Source organism: Ursus arctos, unplaced genomic scaffold (genome assembly GCF_023065955.2).
Source record: "Ursus arctos isolate Adak ecotype North America unplaced genomic scaffold, UrsArc2.0 scaffold_30, whole genome shotgun sequence".
Taxonomy (NCBI): domain Eukaryota; kingdom Metazoa; phylum Chordata; class Mammalia; order Carnivora; family Ursidae; genus Ursus; species Ursus arctos.
Window position 1 is genome coordinate 12,862,405 of NW_026622986.1, and position 19,169 is coordinate 12,881,573.

Sequence of the window (19,169 nt, forward strand, 5' to 3'; positions counted from 1 at the left end):
CTATCCCCTCCTTATTTTTCTCCATTGTATTTATCTCCTTCTAATAAGCTATGTAACTTATTTATTCTGTTTGACTGTCTCTCCCACCGGAAGTAAGCACCACAAGGGCACAATTATCATGCTGTTTGATTCGCTGCTGTCCCCTTAGCACTTACAACAGCGTCTGGCACATATTAAGCACCTCAATAAATGTTTGTTGAACGAATAAATGAACTCTGCAGGACAAAACCAATGTAAAATTAATGGAGACAAGAGTGACTGCTTAATGAATATTGTTTTATATTACTTTGATTTTGAAATATAATGTATTACCAATATATTTTTAAATTATATTAAGGAAACCATAGATGGTATATAAAACTTTTACCTTGTTGTAGTAATCCTTTGTGCTACCTGGGGTTAATGAAATTACTATCTGCTTTGCCTTCCACCTGGGATCTTGTTGTACTGGAAATGGTCAATTTTAGATTTTGGGGGGGGGAGAGAGTGAAGTTAAATATACTTTATCTTCTGGCAAATACATTACAGACACAGAAATGATTAAAACGTGATCCAGCCCTCAAGGAGTTCGATGTCCAGTGGTTACATCAAGAAATATCTTCACATTCTATGTAATTATTAACATACTTAGATTATTATTCATGCTTATTTGTATACATATGCAAGATATTTCATTTTGAGTAATTACAAACATTACAATGTTGCCTATTTATTATTTATTCTGTTGTCTAAAACGGCAACCAGGTACCCTTTTTTCTTCAGCCCGAATTCAGGAGAGATCACACAATAGTCAGACTGAGATTAAAAGTTCAGCTTTGTAACCTTTTTCATGACACATCTCCAAAGGCAAGAGAAACAAAAGATAAAATGAACTTGTGGGACTTCATCAAGATAAAAAGCTTCTGCACAGCCAAGGAAACAGTCAAAAAAACTAAGAGGCAGCCCAACGGAATGGGAGAATATATTTGCAAATGATACTACAGATAAAAGACTGGTATCCAAGATCTACAAAGAACTTCTCAAACTCAATACGCGAGAAACACATAAACAAATCAAAAAATGGGCAGAAGATACGAACAGACACTTTTCCAATGATGACATACAAATGGCTAACAGACATATGAAAAAATGTTCAAAATCATTAGCCATCAGGGAAATTCAAATCAAAACCACACTAAGATACCACCTTACGCCAGTTAGAATGGCAAAAATTGACAAGGCAAGAAACAACAATTGCTGGAGAGGATGTGGAGAAAGGGGATCCCTCCTACATTGTTGGTAGGAATGCAAGTTGGTACAGCCACTCTGGAAAACAGTGTGGAGGTCCCTTAAAAAGTTAAAAATTGAGCTACCCTATGACCCAGCCATTGCACTACTGGGTATTTACCCCAAAGATACAGACGTAGTGAAGAGAAGGGCCATATGCACCCCAATGTTCATAGAAGCATTGTCCACAATAGCCAAATAGTGGAAAGAACCGAGATGCCTTTCAACAGATGAATGGATTAAGAAGTTGTGCTCCATATATACAATGGAATATTACTCAGCTATCAGAAAGAACGAGTTCTCAACATTTGCTGCAACATGGACGGCACTGGAGGAGATAATGCTAAGTGAAATAAGTCAAGCAGAGAAAGACAACTATCATATGATTTCTCTCATCTATGGAACATAAGAACTAGGATGATCGGTAGGGGAAGAAAGGGATAAAGAAAGGGGGTAATCAGAAGGGGGAATGACATGAGAGACTATGGACTATGAGAAACAAACTGAGGGCCTCAGAGGGGAGGGGGGTGGGGGAATGGGATAGGCCGGTGATGGGTAGTAAGGAGGGCACGTATTGCATGGTGCACTGGGTGTTATACGCAACTAATGAAGCATCGAGCTTTACATCGGAAACCAGGGATGTACTGCATGGTGACTAACATAATATAATAAAAAAACATTAAATAAATAAATAAATAAATAAATAAGTTCAGCTTTGTTATTGATAAAAGCTAGTCTGGAAAACATGGCTTAAGTCTGCGGATAAATCGGCATGTTAATATATTGCGCCTAAATTAGAGAGATTTATTCTCTCCGTTACTAGCACAGCAGTTACAACCATGGGCCTCCCCCATCTGGGCGCACCTCCATACAATTTTCATATAAAAAAGCAGAACATGTGGGCTTTCTCTGGTTGGGCAGCTCTCTGAAAAGAGAGGTATTTATAGGATGAGCCACACATTTAGTTTCTTCTCCCAAATTCATCGAACTGATCATTAACCCTTCTTCCCCCAGAGAGGAGTAAATGGAGCCAGAGAAGGACTATGTACTCTAATGAAGCCCCCCCCCCCAACCACAGGTAACCACTGAAAGGGAGAGTAAGTGATTTCTTTTAAAAGTCTTTAAGGCCAAACACTAAACCAGAGATGTCAAAGGAAGATGGCGGTTCAAATGAATGTTTGGTACCTGCCCTTCCCTGCTCTAATTCAGCCCCTCTCCTGGGCCTCAGAGCTGCGAGGGGCTGGGGGAGGCAGGCGGGGCCTGGAGGGTCTGAGCAAGGCTGCAGGCCCTCACTCTTGAGGTACCACATGGCTGAGCAGAGCAAAGACGTTACGGGCCCTACCTGTATAAACGTTACTGCAAAAAGTTAGTGGGCTCCCTGGCTTCCAAGAAGCTACCGGAGCGCTGCTAAAACCTCTCTGCCCCCGAAGGTGGGAGAATGCTAGCCTTGGCTGGGAGCTGGGAGCAGAGAGGCAGCCTAGGAGAGGCTCAGCAGAAAGCTAAAATCCTGCAGGTACTCCGCCAGCCCGTGAAACGGGTACCAACACTTACCTGGAGCGGAGCCCCAACACAGAGGCAAAGGAAAATAACACGGCGCCTAAGGGTTTTCCTCCCACACCCAGAGAGAGGAAAAACAAAAGAACGTCAGAACAGTTGGCTCTTAGCACAATGGAACTGCTGGTGAAGACAGATAACAATATGAAAAAAAAGAATAAGACACTTCAGAAGAATAAGCTATGCCTCAGCAGACCTTCTGGAACTACAAGATAGCATTTCCGACTACAAAATTCAGTGGGCTAATTGAGAGAGAAGACGGTTACTCTTGAGACTCAAATTTAGTGGCCTAGGAATTCGGGGAGAAGAACTACCACAAAACACTACGCAAAAACACAAAGAGATGGAAAGCATCAGGAAAACAGTAACAGACTTGGGGATGTATGGAGGATTCATACAAAGAACGGAGTGTCCAAAGCACAAAAAGAAATGAATGGAAGAGAGTCCACAGTTAAGCAAAAGCAGAGATTTCTCTCCTTGGAAATGTAGCAGAGCAGCAGAACCACTGTTGGTGTTTTTAGGACAAGGGGTGTATCTTAGGGACTTGACCTTCCGTGACTGTGGGAGCCAGTGAAGAACGACATATCATACTGTTGCTTCTGTGTCTGGTTTTGGGGCTCAACGTGGGCAGAGAGGAGAGGGTAGAAAATTGTGTGTGAGACTGGAGACAGTGAAGACCAAGTGGAATCTATACAAGCTGAAACCCCTGTCTGTACCTCCAGTGTCCCAGCTCCGTGGCGCAGGTCAGCTGCAGGGTCAGCCAGTGCCCTGAGCACGGAGCAGTGCACGCCCGGCCCAGGATGCGACTTGGCTCTCTCCCCACACCAACACCATGAAGCAGCAGATGGACGGCAGTACGTGCGAGCGGCAGTGGGGCCTGACCCGAGACCAGCCTTCTGGGTGTAATCACGCTGCTGCCTCACTTCCGCCTTCCAGATCTTGCAAACTTCTCTTGGGCCAATGAACCCACGACCATACAGGGAAGGAAAATTTGGGCCAGCGTAGCTATGCTGATACAATGTAAGGCCCCGACACTTTATATGGCTCTATGATTGAGTTCTGGCTGATGTGAAAGGAGGGAAGTGAAGTGCACAAATTCTGACATGTATCCTTCAATAGTGAGGACTTGACTCTTTTCTTCTCCACGCTGCCACACAAAATACAGATGTTACAGATGGTGTCCGAGATCAGACCCTGAGGACTACACGCAGTGCATGGCGGGATGGAAAGCTGGAAGCAGTCTGGGACAGCAGAGTCCCCACTCCAGCCCTCAATTACCAACCTGTACGCTTTCATGTCCATCTTGTTCAAACTACTATTATTCTGGGTTTCTGTTACACACAAGTGAATCTATAATCTAATACCCTATGTCTCAATCATCTGTCAGAGTAAAATAAAAACAGTAACGGTTATGCAAGAATTCAGAAAATATATCACCTCTATACCCCGGTAAGTGAAATAATACAGTAATCAAAACTTGGTGATGGAACCATGAATAAAAAGCAGTGGCCAGCAGCGAAATGATTAGAAATGTGTGTGTGTGCGTGTGCAGGTGGGGGAAGCACTAGGGCAAAGAGTCTTACGACAGGAGAGATACACTTCAAGAGAAAACCTACAACGGTCTGAAATTCAAAATACTAAGCTGTCGTATTAGCAAAATCTAGCAGTTGGGTACTTAGAGGTAAAACGTAAAAGCATTCTAAGTCTCGCTGAGATGGAGGGAAAAACTTAAATAAACCAACAGAATCTTAGTGAAGGAAAAGTGTTTGGAAACTCATCTTCCCATAACTTCCCACCGAGAAAGTGGCAGAAAAAGGAAGATAACTACCAGTGGTGGGTGGAGAATACAGTAGTTTCCAAATCAAGGTGGGGGGGTGATGAATGAACTGCTCAAATCATAAAAACATAAGGAAAGTCGGGGGGGGGGGACTAATACATAATATAAAGATAAAGCATGATGTAAGACAAGAATAAAATCAATCATTGTAATAAATGTGAACAGCCTACATACTTCTATTAAGACAGAAACCATCACATTGAGTTAAAATCTGGCTATATATGTTGTTTGTTTTTACAAGAAACATACTTTAAAACAAAGTGATAAAGGTAAAAAACAAAGTGACACTCCTGGCAAATCCAACAAAAAGAAAGCATGAATCGCAATATTAATATCAGATAAATTGAAATCTGGAGTTAAAAGGATAAATCAAGATGAAGGGGTCATGATGTTAAGCTAAAAGGCACATTTTTTTAAGGCAATATAAGTAAAAATCTGTATGTACTAATAATACAATAGCAACATATGCAAATTTAAAACAATTAGAAAAAATTACTTAGTAAAAATACAAGTGGAAGATTTTAATACACATCTCTTATGAATCAAATTTATCAAATAAATAAAAAATAGAGTCATAATACATTCAATACACTCAATTTGATATAGTAAAACCTTTGACTAAAGAGTATACATTATTTTGTTTGGTCATGAAACATGCACAAAAGTCATTATGTTGAGGCCACAAAGAAACCTTAACATATTTTAAATAGTAGGTTTTACCAAACACATATAAAAATATATGAATAAAATGAGCCCAACTATTAGATATTAAAAAAAATGATAAATAACCCTTAGATCAAAGGAGAAATAAACTAAAATTTCACAACACCTAAAAAGCAATAAATAAGGAAACACTTTATCCTGATAACTGTGGGAAAAAGCCAAAACTGTACTAAAGAAAAAAATACAGTTTGAAATGCCTTCACTATTAAAGACTAATAAGATGGTTTTTAAAATGTTAGCTTCTTGTTTTTCAAAAAATGATCATTATACAAATGTATTTTCACACAGATTTAATTAGTGGATTTAGGATTTACTCACAACTGCTTTTGCCTAGGATCCAGTAAGGGGTTTAAAGCTTGCAACAACTTGTTTAAATTAAACATCCCAATATTGGCCTGATTTCCTATTTTATATCTTCTTTCATCATCAGATGTGTTTGGGACAAAATCTGTTTAAAATAAAAAAATATTGGCATTTTATAGTGGAGATAATTTTAATAAATGGCCTCTCCCTTTCTAAATTTATTTTTAAACTTAAGAAATTTATATTATCAGATAGGTCTACATTTATTAAATCTTTCTGACGTTAAACATTTAACTAAAAAAATAACATGAACGCTCACTACCCATACACATGAAATTCTTTTTAAATATGAATATTTGCCCAATAGAGGAAATAATTCTAATATGTAAGGATTTTCAGGTGATCAGGGGCACCTGGGTGGCTCAGTCAGTTAAGCATCTGCCTTCGGCTCAGGTCATGATCCCAAGGTCCTGGGATTGAGTCCTGCATCAAGCTCCTTGCTCAGCAGGGAGTCTGCTTCTCCCTCTCCTCCCTCTGCTCCTCCCCCTGCTCCTGCTCGCTCTCCCTCTCTCTCCCAAATAAATAAAATCTTAAAAAAAAAAAAAAAGAATTTTCAGGTGATCATAAATGCACTTCAAACTCCACCTCAAGTGGCATGTCCTCCACGAAGCCCGCTTGGATCCCTCCTTGTAAGGACTGTTACTATGACCTCCGTTTTATACTGGTGAAGTGAGAAGTTAAGTAACTTGTCCAAGGAAGGGCTCACAGCCACTACGGCTCAGATGGCAGAGGTCAAACCTGCGATCTGTCTCACACAGGTTCCCTACTACCCTCCCTGTCATCTTCTCTACTATGTAATTCCTTAAGGGCAGAGACCACGAAGGGCTCATTTTTGTATCCCAACAGCACCTAGAACATGGAGTACCACATAAAATGACCATTTTAGGAATGAACCCAATTCTTTCTACTACCCCATCACTGTAATCACTATAACAATAGTTATATAGTTTAGTGAAATTATATGTGTGTGTATATATATATACATATTTACATATAAATCACACATACCTGGATTATAGGCTTCCATAAAACCAAATGGGCCATAGTCAATTGTAATAGATAACAAACTGAAGTTATCAGTATTACAAACACCTGAAACCACAACAAAAGGATTCCAAAAACATGGTAATGAAATAATAAAGCATTTTTAAATGTATAAAATTATCCAGAATAGAAAAGGTAATGGAAATGCATTTGTTTTAGAAGTGAAACAAAATTAGATTACCAATTGAAAGTTTAACTGGGTGATGTTAAATAGCTTAATATATATTCAAACTACATCCTTTAACTAAATTTAGCCTTTTGTTTTATACCCCCCCACACAAAGATTTCAAATACTGCAGGAACAAAAGCCCCAAGAAATACAACTTCTTCTTACTTATCCTCAATTTCTTGCATTTGTTCTAAAAAAATATAGGCTACTTGGAATGGAAGTGAAACTAGTAAAGGAATAAGATTAATTCATTTTCAAAGGATGGGAAAAGGGGAAAATATGGATGTGCGCGCCCGTTACTGTCATCAGCTGGAGGCCACTAGCAGAGTGGGGAGGGAGTGCGGCCTCCCAGCCGAGGGGGCTGGCGGCAGGAGTGTGGGGTAGGAGGAAGCTGGGGAATGGATATGCCAGCCTGATACAGGATATTTGGCAACTCTGTCCAATATAGGGTTTCAACCTTTTTCAGAGCAACAGGGCCCTGTTTATCAAAATGTTAAATGTACAGACTCTCTGACCCAGCCATTCCACGTTAGCGGTTTGTCCTCAAAAGTCACCTTCAGGAATAGGAAGATACAGTTGCAAGGCAGTCACTGGTTCATAGTAGCAAAAACTCTGAAACACCTACCCGGCTCTCCCTACCCCAACCCACCCCAAGAGAGATACACAGAGTATGCATGTGATAAACTAAGCAGATTTCAAGAAGTTTTGCAATGTGGGATTCTCTTTGGTATTTATCTAGAGACATTAGGACATACACGGTTTGTTTTTCAGTTATTCTTAGTTGAGGCAGATATTCCTTCTTATGCAACTTCACACACTAAAAGGCTTCAAACACACAAGCCAGCCCTGCTTTTGTCACAGGAGGTGTATGAATATCATCCCAAAAGAGTCCAAAAGAATTGATATGAAATGGTTAATAATGATTACCCTGGAGAATGGAATTCGCACTCACTTCTCTCTACTTTCAATTTGTTTTTTAAGATTTTTTTTATTTGAGAGAGAGAGTGAGCCAGAGAGAGAAAGAGAGAGAGACAGAGCGTGTGTGAGCACGGGTGGGAGGAGGGGCAGAGGGAGAAGCAGACCCCCCACCGATCAGGGAGCCTGACGCAGGACTCGATGTCAGGACTCTGAGATCATGACCTGAGCCCAAGGCAGACGCTTAACCAACTGAGCCACCCAAGCACTCTATACTTATAATTCTTTACCATAGCATGCAGTGCTTTTATAAATAAGATTTTAAAAACAGCTTTAGGGACACCTGTGGCTCAGTCATTAAGCATCTGCCTTCGGCTCAGGGCATGATCCCGGCGTTCTGGGATCGAGCCCCGCATCGGGTTCCTCCGCGGGAAGCCTGCTTCTTCCTCTCCCACTCCCCCTGCTTGTGTTCCCTCTCTCGCTGGCTGTCTCTATCTCTGTCAAATAAATAAATAAAATATTTTAAAAATAAATAAACAAATAAATAAATAAATAAAAAATAAAAACAGCTTTAAAGAGACCTAAATATGATACATGTAGCCACAAAGTTTAAAAGGTTTATAGGCCAGGGCGCCTGGGTTGTTCAGTTGGTTAAGCGTCCAACTCTTGACTTTGACTCTGGTCTTGATCTTGGGATTGTGAAATCAAGTCCAGCTTTCAGAGTCCGGCTCTGTGCTCAGCGTGGAGTCTGCTTGTCCCTCTCCCTCCCCCTGCCCCTCACTCTGCTTGTTCCCTAAAATAAATAAATAAACAAATAAATAAATAAATAAAATCTTTTTTTAAAAAAGAAAGTTTTACAGGTAATCACATCCTCATTGAATGGAGGATGCTTCTTCTGTCTGGTGTATATTGTTCCACTCAAAACCATTTTAAATGCACGAAAATTGTTTCTCTGTTGCTAAAAACAAACTCATACACTAAATGTTAAGAAGCTCATCAGCAGGAATATTTTGAAGTACACAAAAAAGAAGTCTTCTGCTTCAACAAATTAACTCTACTTTCCCATCAGGAAAATGACTACTGATGTTTCATTTTCCTGATGGATGACTTACCATGAGCAAAACCAACAGACATCCACAAGGCCATGAGTCGTGCCGTCTTTGATACCACAATAGAGAAAAAATCCTAAAATAAAATCAAGAAATTTTTCAGATTTTCAGGAATGTATACTCTTTTATTTATTTATTTATTTATTTTTTAAAGATTTTATTTATTTATTAGACAGAGATAGACACAGCCAGCGAGAGAGGGAACACAAGCAGGGGGAGTGGGAGAGGAAGAAGCAGGCTCATAGCGGAGGAGCCTGACGTGGGGCTCGATCCTATAACGCCAGGATCACGCCCTGAGCCGAAGGCAGACGCTTAACCGCTGTGCCACCCAGGCGCCCCAGGAATGTATACTCTTTTAGGATATTCTGCTAAGGCACAAGGAGAACACGGAAAGAATTCAGCGTGCCAAAAGATGACTAAAGGAATGGAAATTAGCAGATGTATGAAAAAAATGGAAGAATGTGGAATGAGTCACCGAGATACAATATATAAAGGCTCGGACACAGTATAACGACCAGGCCTTCTCCATGTCCAATAAGAGCAGGAAAAGCAATAGAATTCAGCACAAGAGAGTTAAATGTAAGCAAAGTGAGTTCTTAAACTTTGAAATGAGTCACCAAGAAAAATAACGGAATTCCCTTCTCTGTGGCTGCTAAGAGAATGAAAGAGGGTTATGAAGACCAAATCATCTCCACAAGAATAGAAAATCACATTTTCCTGTTATGTGTTGTGCTTCTTTCAGAACTACGACAATAGAAATATCTGTATTTCTCATGTGTGAGAAAAGAACATGTGGGACCAAGTTATACAACACACGCACAAAACACAGCGTTGGAGTCAGGACGCTGCAGCGCCTGCTCCTTCTCTCCAGACGCCTGTCAAACCACCTTTCTCACCTATGCCTTGTGTGCGAAGTGGTTCACCTTCTCCTCCTCTCACAAAATGTTCAAAGTGCTCTCCGTTTCCTTTCCTACCTTTAGTTAAGTTCTGAGTTGTAACCGTTGATGTTGGCGGGCCAAGAGAGAAAACCTAGTACTGACCTTTCTCTTTAAAAACTTACCACATATCTGTTTGGTTCTGTGACCTTCACTGAGGGGAAATGCTCCCGTATGATGAAGTCCAATAATGTCCTGGAGAGAAGGAGAGAGCATCAGTGTCCCTCAGTATCGAATCATCTCAATCTGCCTGTGACATCCAGGAAGCCATGAGATTCAAGCTTAAAATGTTCAGAAATTAAAATAAGATTTTACACTCAAAACAGCCATAGAGAAATACTTCCTCAACACCAGTCAAAACTGGGAATGTGTTTCTAAGACAAAATTAGATTCCACCATGTTATATTACAAATGCTGATTAGTTCAGTAAACGTCCAGTGCGCACCTGCCATATGCCCCGCCAGGTGCAAGTACTGGGGGAAAGGAGGCCAAGCCCCAGACCCAGAGGACCCAAACCTCAACGAACACAGAGCCCGTCAGGGAGAAGAACACAGGAAGAAATACTGACATTACAGTGTAACACATGCAATAACAGAACACTATAAAAGATACAAAGATAACAGAGCAGGGAACGATTATTTATGTCTGCAGGGTCACATAAGGCTTCGCAAAGGGGGGGGGGTGGCAAAAAACTGTCCAATGTTTGAACTTGAAGTATTTAAGTTGTCTGTGCATCATATTTTTTTATTCCCTATTTTAACTGACTTGTCCACTAACTATAGTGTTTAATGCACTGGATAAGAAAGAAGCCAGAAAAAAATGGGGGGTTGTAGATGTGACCTGGGAATTTCTAAAAGTCAGTCAAAACAAAAGGAGTGGGTTCGAGTTTGTGTATATATATATATTTTTTTTTTAAGATTTTATTTATTTATTTGACAGAGATAGAGACAGCCAGCGAGAGAGGGAGCACAAGCAGGGGGAGTGGGAGAGGAAGAAGCAGGCTCATAGTGGAGGAGCCTGATGAGGAGCCTGACGTGGGGCTCGATCCCGTAACGCCGGGATCACGCCCTAAGCTGAAGGCAGACGCTTAACCGCTGTGCCACCCAGGCGCCCCTATTTTTTTCTAATCATTTAATAATTTAACCAGGTGAGTAAGTGCTTATATGTCAAGAACTGTTGCAGGTATTTGGGAAACAAAAAAGAATATGTCCGTGGTTATGTGAACCAATGGAGAGATTTTCAGGAGGCGGCGGTCACTAATATACATCAAATGTCAGAGAGATAAGTGAACTATAATGGAAGTATTACCATCAGATGGAACAATTTCAGTGACACTGTGAATCCAAGCAGAAGTGACCCAAAAAACAAATGGGAAGTTAGAAATAATGCCCAGTGAGTGTAGACAACTCTTCTCCACAAGCGAGATGACCACAAGCTCAGGGAACATTTGCTAAAGTAAGAGACTCAGAGACCACTCTGACCAGTGCGATGAGTTCTCTACTCTGCTGACTCATTTCCCTCGTGTCTTTTCTCCCGGTACCCTTATGGACCAGGTACCTGGATTTATGATGCTGATCACTGCAATACAGGATCCACCTCCCAAACGATTCTAGTTTGTCTAAGAGAATCTGTATGATTTTTTATGACTTTAAAAAAACTACTATCTTAACAAAAGGAAGATTTCCTCTTAAAGGAGGAAATATGTTTGTCTGAAGACACATCTTGCTAAGTCTGCTTGCGGAAGCTGGAATTGTGAGTAGAGACACTGTAGGCACCAAGACATCACAAAATGCTGGAAGCTGTACCGTGTGATGCATGGGGGAGAATTCGTTGCTTTCGCTCTTTTGAAGTAATCCTCTGTCCTCCCTGCAGAAAAATCTTCAGTAAGATACACTCTGTTCTTAAATGCTTTGTGTACATTTTGCCTGTTGGTTTGATTGTTTTTGTTCCAGTGAAGGGGCTGAGTTTCAAGTGGGTCAACCCAGAGCAAAGCAGGCATCTCACGTGTGTCAAAACCGGAGTCCAGGAAAGAAGAGACATAAGAGAGAAGACACACTCTGGGAATCCCAGAAATTGGAAGGAGATCTTTGGATCTCTGCAGGCTGCGGATTTGGGGGGGGGTTGAATCACTTCCACCCAGGGCTCTGAACGGCACAGAGACCCTCAGAAGAAACTGGGTTGCATATGAGATTAAAAATTCCTTGAGCAAAGGGTCTACGGGGTCTCACACTTCTTTTGGCCTCCTAGGAAACCCATACATAGCAAGCGTTAAAAAATATTTATTAATTGAAATATTTGGTTTTACTTACAAGAAAACCAAAAATATTTTAACTTCACAGCACTCACATAAGCATTTTTTAAAAGTCTTCTATCATTTAAAAACAAAAGTCATTTTCTAACCTTAGTAAATCCAGCTCACCATAATGAGCCAAAATTTCTAACGATCCAATTCTGAACCATGATTTTGCAACACGCAGCACTACTGCACCTGAAAAACACACACTTTAGCATAAATTATTTTAAACTATGTAAATATAGCATAATATGCTTTTCTGAAAATTCAAATTATTTTAGTAAAAAATAACACAGGAACCAAATTTATCAGAAAAGCAACAAATTTATACCCCAGAAAGGATCAAGGATTTTTCTCTATTTCTTTAAGCCTTGAATCAGTTAGAATGTCAGAAACCACAACACTTGCAGAAATACTAAGGTCCCAACCTCACTAAAGGCTGCTCAGTTCAACTGTTAGGCTCCCAACATGGGATTCCCACTGTCTCCTCTGTTGGGACCTTTTCCCTGTACTTCATCTTGAGATAGGGAATCAGTGGATGATTTCCATGGCATAGTCCCTACAAGTGCCTTCTCTTGGTGTAACTCATTGAAAATCAACTTCAATAAATAAATGTTTGCATATGTTATATGCATGCACGGAAGAAATAAAGTGAATCTATGCATTTTTGTGTTAGTGTTTGCAGCCTTCTATTGCCACCTCCTGTTTTGACTACAGACATTAGTAATACAATTAGTAAAGAGAATTCATGTTCTTTTTCTGAATAGGAATGCTGTACTTCCGTGTGTTTGGATGTCAAGGTGAAGTCAATCCCAGGCAGCAAAGCCTCCTGCCTCGGTGCGTTGCCCTTCCAGACGGTCCCACTCACTGCTACCTCCGGGCCTTTGTGCTAGTCCCCGCCCCACGTGCGGGCGCGCTCCTTCTTCTCCCCCGACCGAAATCCTTCCTAATTTCAAAGATAAATAACCCTTAACTCCGTTAAGCATGAATACTTTAGGGGGGCTGTTTTTTATGAGAATCTTGTCAAAACATACTAGGCACTAAGTATCAAGAACATAACTCGTGCACTCGTGAATCACCGTGAACATCAGTGAGCACGACGCTGCCCCGTCCTACAGTGATGTCCGGAGGACCCAACAGGGCAGGTAGGGTATCGGCAGCCCTCAACAGCTCTGCTTTCTAAACCGTTGAATAAGTTTATTATTAGCACGTGACTCTTGATCTCGGGGCAGTGAGCGCAAGCCCCACGTTGGTGTAGAGCTTACATACATACATACATATATACATATAAAATAAAATACATTTATTATCGATTTTCAGGGCTCTTCCCGCCCCAGAGATTCAAGGTCAAGTTTCTCTCGCTGTTTCTCTTTGCCGCCCTACAGCACACTCCTCACCCCTTCCTAATCTTTTTTTTTTTTTTTTTTGGCTTACTAAAGGCTGAGGAAAAAGTTAACTGAACCGATTGGAAGGGAGCATGAAGTAGGAGCAATCAGGCTCTGAGGAAAGGTCTGAGGGGCTCTCCTCAGAAGAAAGTGTATGAGCTTTCGTGTCCATTTTGCTGGCTGTGCATAAGCATTTTTGTTCACTTCCCAGCTGTCTACTGTTTGAAACCGAAGGGCTAGTGACGTAAGGATGTGGGGCAGGATACCCTACGGTAATATTCTTTTTTTTTTTTTTTAAGATTTTATTTATTTATTTATTCGACAGAGATAGAGACAGCCAGCGAGAGAGGGAACACAAGCAGGGGGAGTGGGAGAGGAAGAAGCAGGCTCATAGTGGAGGAGCCTGATGTGGGGCTGGATCCCATAACACTGGGATCACGCCCTGAGCCGAAGGCAGACGCTTAACCGCTGTGCCACCCAGGCGCCCCCCCTACGGTAATATTCTAATGCTGCAATTACATCTTGAAGAATCCCGGGTCATTTTTTAAGAAGACCGCAAAGAGGTCCAGGATCTGTTCTTCTTTAAGAACTTAGCCTAATTTTATGTCCGTATTCTAAAAATTATCATTACCTCGTTCTTTCACAATGTTTCCATTGTAGAGCTGACCTCTCCATACTTCATCATCACTGACAACCAGACTGAAACGTAAGAGAACCCAACAATTAAAGTTACATATTAGCTGCTAGCAAGCTACCAAGAAGTGCCTAAAACCATAAGAAACGATAAGAAATCACGCTACCAGAGATTTATCGGCTCAGTTTACTGACACGTGCCTGCAGATAACATGATGTAGTCTTGAAAGTTAGCTTCAAGGAAAAAGGACTTACCTTGCAGCTCTGCTGGTTGGAATTCCAAGAGAGTGCATGGCCTCGCTGCATAAAAATTCTCTCACTGAGGAACGAAGAACAGCTCTGCCATCACCATTTCTAGGGCAAATAAGAGAAAAAAGATTTTCAGTTGTAATGAAGACAACATCAATTTTTATTTAGATGACTAAAAAAATATCAAACTGTACCGGGAGTATGGGGTCTTTCCCGAGCCTTTTAATTGGAGCTCCCACTTTTCACCCTGCCTTCAACAACAATGAAGAAATCTTAGTATTCAAAGATCCGTACTAATATTTAGCAGAAAAGCTATTATATCAGAAAACATGTGGTACCTGTTTGTGTAAATTCCAATAAGGTGGGCTCTTCCATCCCCAAGCTGACCTGCCCATATCCCAAACTAAAGGAGAAAAAGAAAATTATTCATGCTTATTACCCTTTTTTAAAGCTTTCATAGTAATATTATAGCCAAAGTTATTTTGTCAAAATTGAGAATGGGGTATTACATTTTTAGAATTATAATAATCAACAACTAGAACAAAGGTGAAAAAAATTCAGTCAATAAAACATAAGTGAAATTCCTTTTCAAAATATAAATTTGAGACATATAATTAACTTCATCATCTTACAGCTGAGCTCAAGTTTGTTAGGTGTAGAATATTTAGAACTGACCTATTGATCTATTTAATTCCAGAATATGAACTCGGAACAATTTATTCATAGAAAGTTTGCCTATAGTATATGTATGCAATGTAAAATCAAGAAAATACTTATAACTGGAAAATTGCTTTTGAACTTACAGTTAGCTGTTCCCAACATTGTCTGTTTGCGGTTGCCCGACTCCCAGGTATGCCATTTACCAGCTACGGGAATTTGAGTTACTTAATCCCACTGAGACTGACCTTTCATTTCTGTAAAATGGGATGACCCTTGCCAGGTTGTTGTAAGAATGAACGCCAACGGATGCCCTGTACTATGTCCGACATATGCAAGTGCTCAGAAGACGGTAATAATTCTCATTACCAACACTGAATTGCTGGCTTAGACACTGTTCCATTTCCCACATGCATGTTACTTCCACCAGAAAGATGTCTCTGACTTCCTGGGACTAGGAGGGTTCTGGGAGTTCCCATAACTCCTATGCCTACCCCTATCGTGACCGTGATGTTATTAGATTTCTTTATCCCCTCCCCTAGAGTATTAGCAATCAGAGCAAAGGGGGAAGGTCTCATTCACCATCATAGCTCCTGGCAATAAAAGGAGTTCTATAAACAGGTGTGGAATATTTAAACTGTTGATAGTTCTGATAGAAAAACATGAACTTGAGAAAAATCTACCCAGTATTTTACTTTTTCATCTTAACCAGACACAGATCACCATTAATTTTAGCTACCTAATACCTCGAAGAGCACAAATCTGAGAGGTGCTCTCAGCATACTCTGGCAATTTCTAAAGTCGACAATACATTAGGTATATCCCACACCATGAAAAAGTAGAAAGAATGGTGAATCCAGAGCTAGGAGTGAAGTCAGGGGAAACAAGAAGGTAGTTCTCTATTAATAAAAGAGAAATGATTTACTGTTCAAAATGGCAAACCCATCCTTAGAAATAAATCTTTATAATTTCAAGAGATGAACCAAGAGATGAAACATGAAATTGATTTTTAAAATCTAATTTACTATACTATCAAAAAAAAAAAAAAACCACCCTACAAAAAAATACACCTTAACAAAACTCTGCAGGGCTTAAGGTCTGCGTTTGTACTCTAACAGTACATGCGAGGACCAGCACAAAATGCTATCTGATAAATTTAACCTATATGGGGAATGGCTTTTTGAACTATGGAATCCCTATATTTGGGAGCTAGAAAAAACCATAAGGATCATCTTGTCCAGAAGTTTCGAAATGGAGAAACATAGTTCGGCAAAATGTTAATAATTATTACTTAAGAACAAATCACAACAATACCCTACAGTCAAGTATGTTTGGAAAATGGGGTGTTAAGTAAAATTAAGCGGATTTCTTTGCCACATCCCTTCTCGCAGTTCCTGGAATGGACCTGGTCAACCCTTGCACATTACGGATCACGACACGGAGGTTCAAGTTTGTCATAGATGACCCCTGAAGTCTTTTGCAGTTCTAAAGGTCTATGTCACTTTGCTTCTCAGCTTATGTTAGCTTAGCTTCCATGATACTTTTGCTTCTTAGGACATTGAAGAAGGAAAGCAACAAAGATCTAAAAGGAATTAAATGCCCCCAACAAACCAGAGCCTGATATTATCATTATTATAATAGCTATCATGGAAGCACTTTTCACTTTTCATATTTCTTAATTTAATCCTTACTCCAACCCTATTATACTTTGCTACTTGTCCTAAAATATATTCCAAAGTAAACCAGCCCCCAGACAACCAGACTGTTCATCTTATCTAGTTCATAGGAAAGTCACAGCAAGTTCAACAATTGATCCTGTGTTCCTTCACTTTCTCCTATTTTTTTTTAACTTAGTCAGATACCACAACCTGAACTTGCTTCAATATCTTAACTTCATTTCTAGAAGGCTCTTTCTTAATTGCTTCAGCATATATAACACCCCCAGTTAATCCTGATTAAATTCTAGCAGTTTCTAGCAGTTCTAAAACTTTGTTCTGCAGCTATCCTGGCAAAACTATTATCTCTTTATCCTTCTGAGGTTTTTATATTGACTTTTTGTGCTACTTGACTTTGCCTACATTTCTTGTCTGAAATGTCCCTGAATGAGCTCTCTAGCAATAAATCACAGAAATTTTGTATTAGTGCTACCCCAGTTTTCTCGATTCCATCAAAGAAAGTTGGGCATTAGCTTTCTCACAGCAAGAAATCACATCAGCCAATTAAAATATCTTATCATGACACATTTTTCTAGAAACATCTTGTCGAAGTCTCCACACACTAATATTAGAGGAATTAATGTAAAAAAAAAAAAACCTTCATTAATGAGATGTAAATTATATTTATATTAGGGAAGTCATGCTGATGCTGCTCATACCTGGTACCCACCATATCTGTGAGCCAATGGAATGGACCCAGATACTATCTTTTCACCACTCACAAGCTGGATAAAATCATCTGTTTCTGAGACAGATAAGTCAAGGTCCAAAATATCTTCTAGAACTTCCTGAAGCAGGAAAAAACAAAAAAACAAACCAAGAAGACCTTACAGACTTAAGCAATCCTTTAATAATTTTTGAGAAAAGAGATATGATGGAAGAAAATTAGAAAAATGAACCTCTTCCAAAAGTACATTAATATTTTCTCATGAGGGATGTATCATACTCTATATGCTTATTTATGCTTTTTGGAAAAATCAGTTCTATTAGATAGTTTTAAAATTTTTATGTAATTCTTGTGATGCATAGTAAAATACCATTTTTTCTTAGCACACATTCTTTAAAGGAACTAGGAGAAAGTAAATGTCCTACTTCTATCCCAAATCCAATCGTATCATGAAAGAGCAATTTATAATTTGTTATTAGAGCCCATTTCTAAGAATTGAACTCATTTGTCCCCTTTTTTCAAAAAAAGTATATTTTCTTTGTAAGATAACTTTAAGATGAAACGGAGTACTAGGGTCCAGGAATTTGTATCAAAAAGTGATTTCTAAGAATGACATTCTCCAAGTGTCTGAACTCTAAACACAAAGATAATCATTTATCAATAGGCTAACAATTCAACTATAAAAGGTATGAATATCTTTTTTAGACAAAAGTTACAATGAATTAAGTATTTTTGTTGTGAAAAAATAAAGCCTAACCTTTGAAACTGCTGCAAGACGTACTCTTGATTTGAAGGGAGTAGGGAAGGCAATTGAAAAAATACAGTTTTTCACTTTACGAACATAATTTTCTTGAACAGGATCAACTGGCAACACGGCTGAATTAAAACAACAACAACAACAACAACAACAACAACTCTTCTTAATGTTCTCATTTGTCCCACAGACAGCATTAACATTCCTAGAAAATCAATTTATACCACTGTTTTCTTCCTACTTAGTTATTTAAAGCCTATTTTGTCATTTTCAACCATATCTATCCAATATTCATATAATACAGTAAATGGAACCACCCAAGAAGATGGGAGATGGGAAAAGTTTAAAACAAGACACATACCCTGTCTTCGAGGATTTGCACTCGTGGGAGACCAACGGATGCACAATATGATTATAAATAAGAATGTATAAATGAAGTGGAGGCGAGCTACATTACAGTTTTAGAATTACAGTACTAGCCAATTCGGTGGACTCCAACCAAAAAATATCAGGCAGTTAATCACATTCTTTCTGCCCTTCAGAAAATCATAATTACTGAAGGAAACAGATACACGTAAAAAAAAACTCTAATACCAGGCAACCGATGTTTTACTAAATGTACAAAACATGTGCTAAAGCACATGGACCTTATTTTAAAGCTGTACAAAAAAAGAGTTTTGAACATGCTTTAGATACTCAGAACGTATTTTAAGTACAATCTTAAAAATCTTAATCTGTTTTCCTAATCCAAACCAATTAAAACAAACAAACAAACAAACAAACAGAAGAGGGTAGGTGTGTTACTAAAATCACAAAACAAGGGGACACAAAAACTTGTTTCTGGATAGAGAATATATTGTGAAGACGTTAGTGTAACCAAATTATTTAATAAACATAGGGA

The 19,169-nt window shown here is 39.4% G+C and overlaps 1 protein-coding gene across 7 annotated transcripts in view; it reads right to left on the reverse strand.

Moving 5' to 3' along the window:
- Positions 1–19,169, reverse strand: part of SELENOO (selenoprotein O) — a 45,260-nt gene that overhangs the window by 22,684 nt on the left and 3,407 nt on the right. For 5 of the 7 annotated variants that reach the window (XR_003313590.3, XM_057304715.1, XM_026490276.4 and 2 more), the window contains exons 2-12: positions 18,272–18,390; positions 17,507–17,635; positions 14,814–14,878; positions 14,670–14,726; positions 14,482–14,580; positions 14,225–14,292; positions 12,316–12,403; positions 10,041–10,110; positions 8,984–9,056; positions 6,752–6,835; positions 5,699–5,828 (exon numbers count right to left, since the gene is read on the reverse strand). Coding sequence is in view for 6 of the 7 variants with exons in the window: in XM_057304715.1 (XP_057160698.1) it covers positions 5,699–5,828; positions 6,752–6,835; positions 8,984–9,056; positions 10,041–10,110; positions 12,316–12,403; positions 14,225–14,292; positions 14,482–14,580; positions 14,670–14,726; positions 14,814–14,878; positions 17,507–17,635; positions 18,272–18,390 (982 nt within the window). In the remaining variant the exon portion in view is untranslated. The remainder of the gene's footprint in view (positions 1–5,698; positions 5,829–6,751; positions 6,836–8,983; positions 9,057–10,040; positions 10,111–12,315; positions 12,404–14,224; positions 14,293–14,481; positions 14,581–14,669; positions 14,727–14,813; positions 14,879–17,506; positions 17,636–18,271; positions 18,391–19,169) is intronic. The other 2 variants (XM_057304717.1, XM_057304719.1) reach the window with 2 other exon arrangements.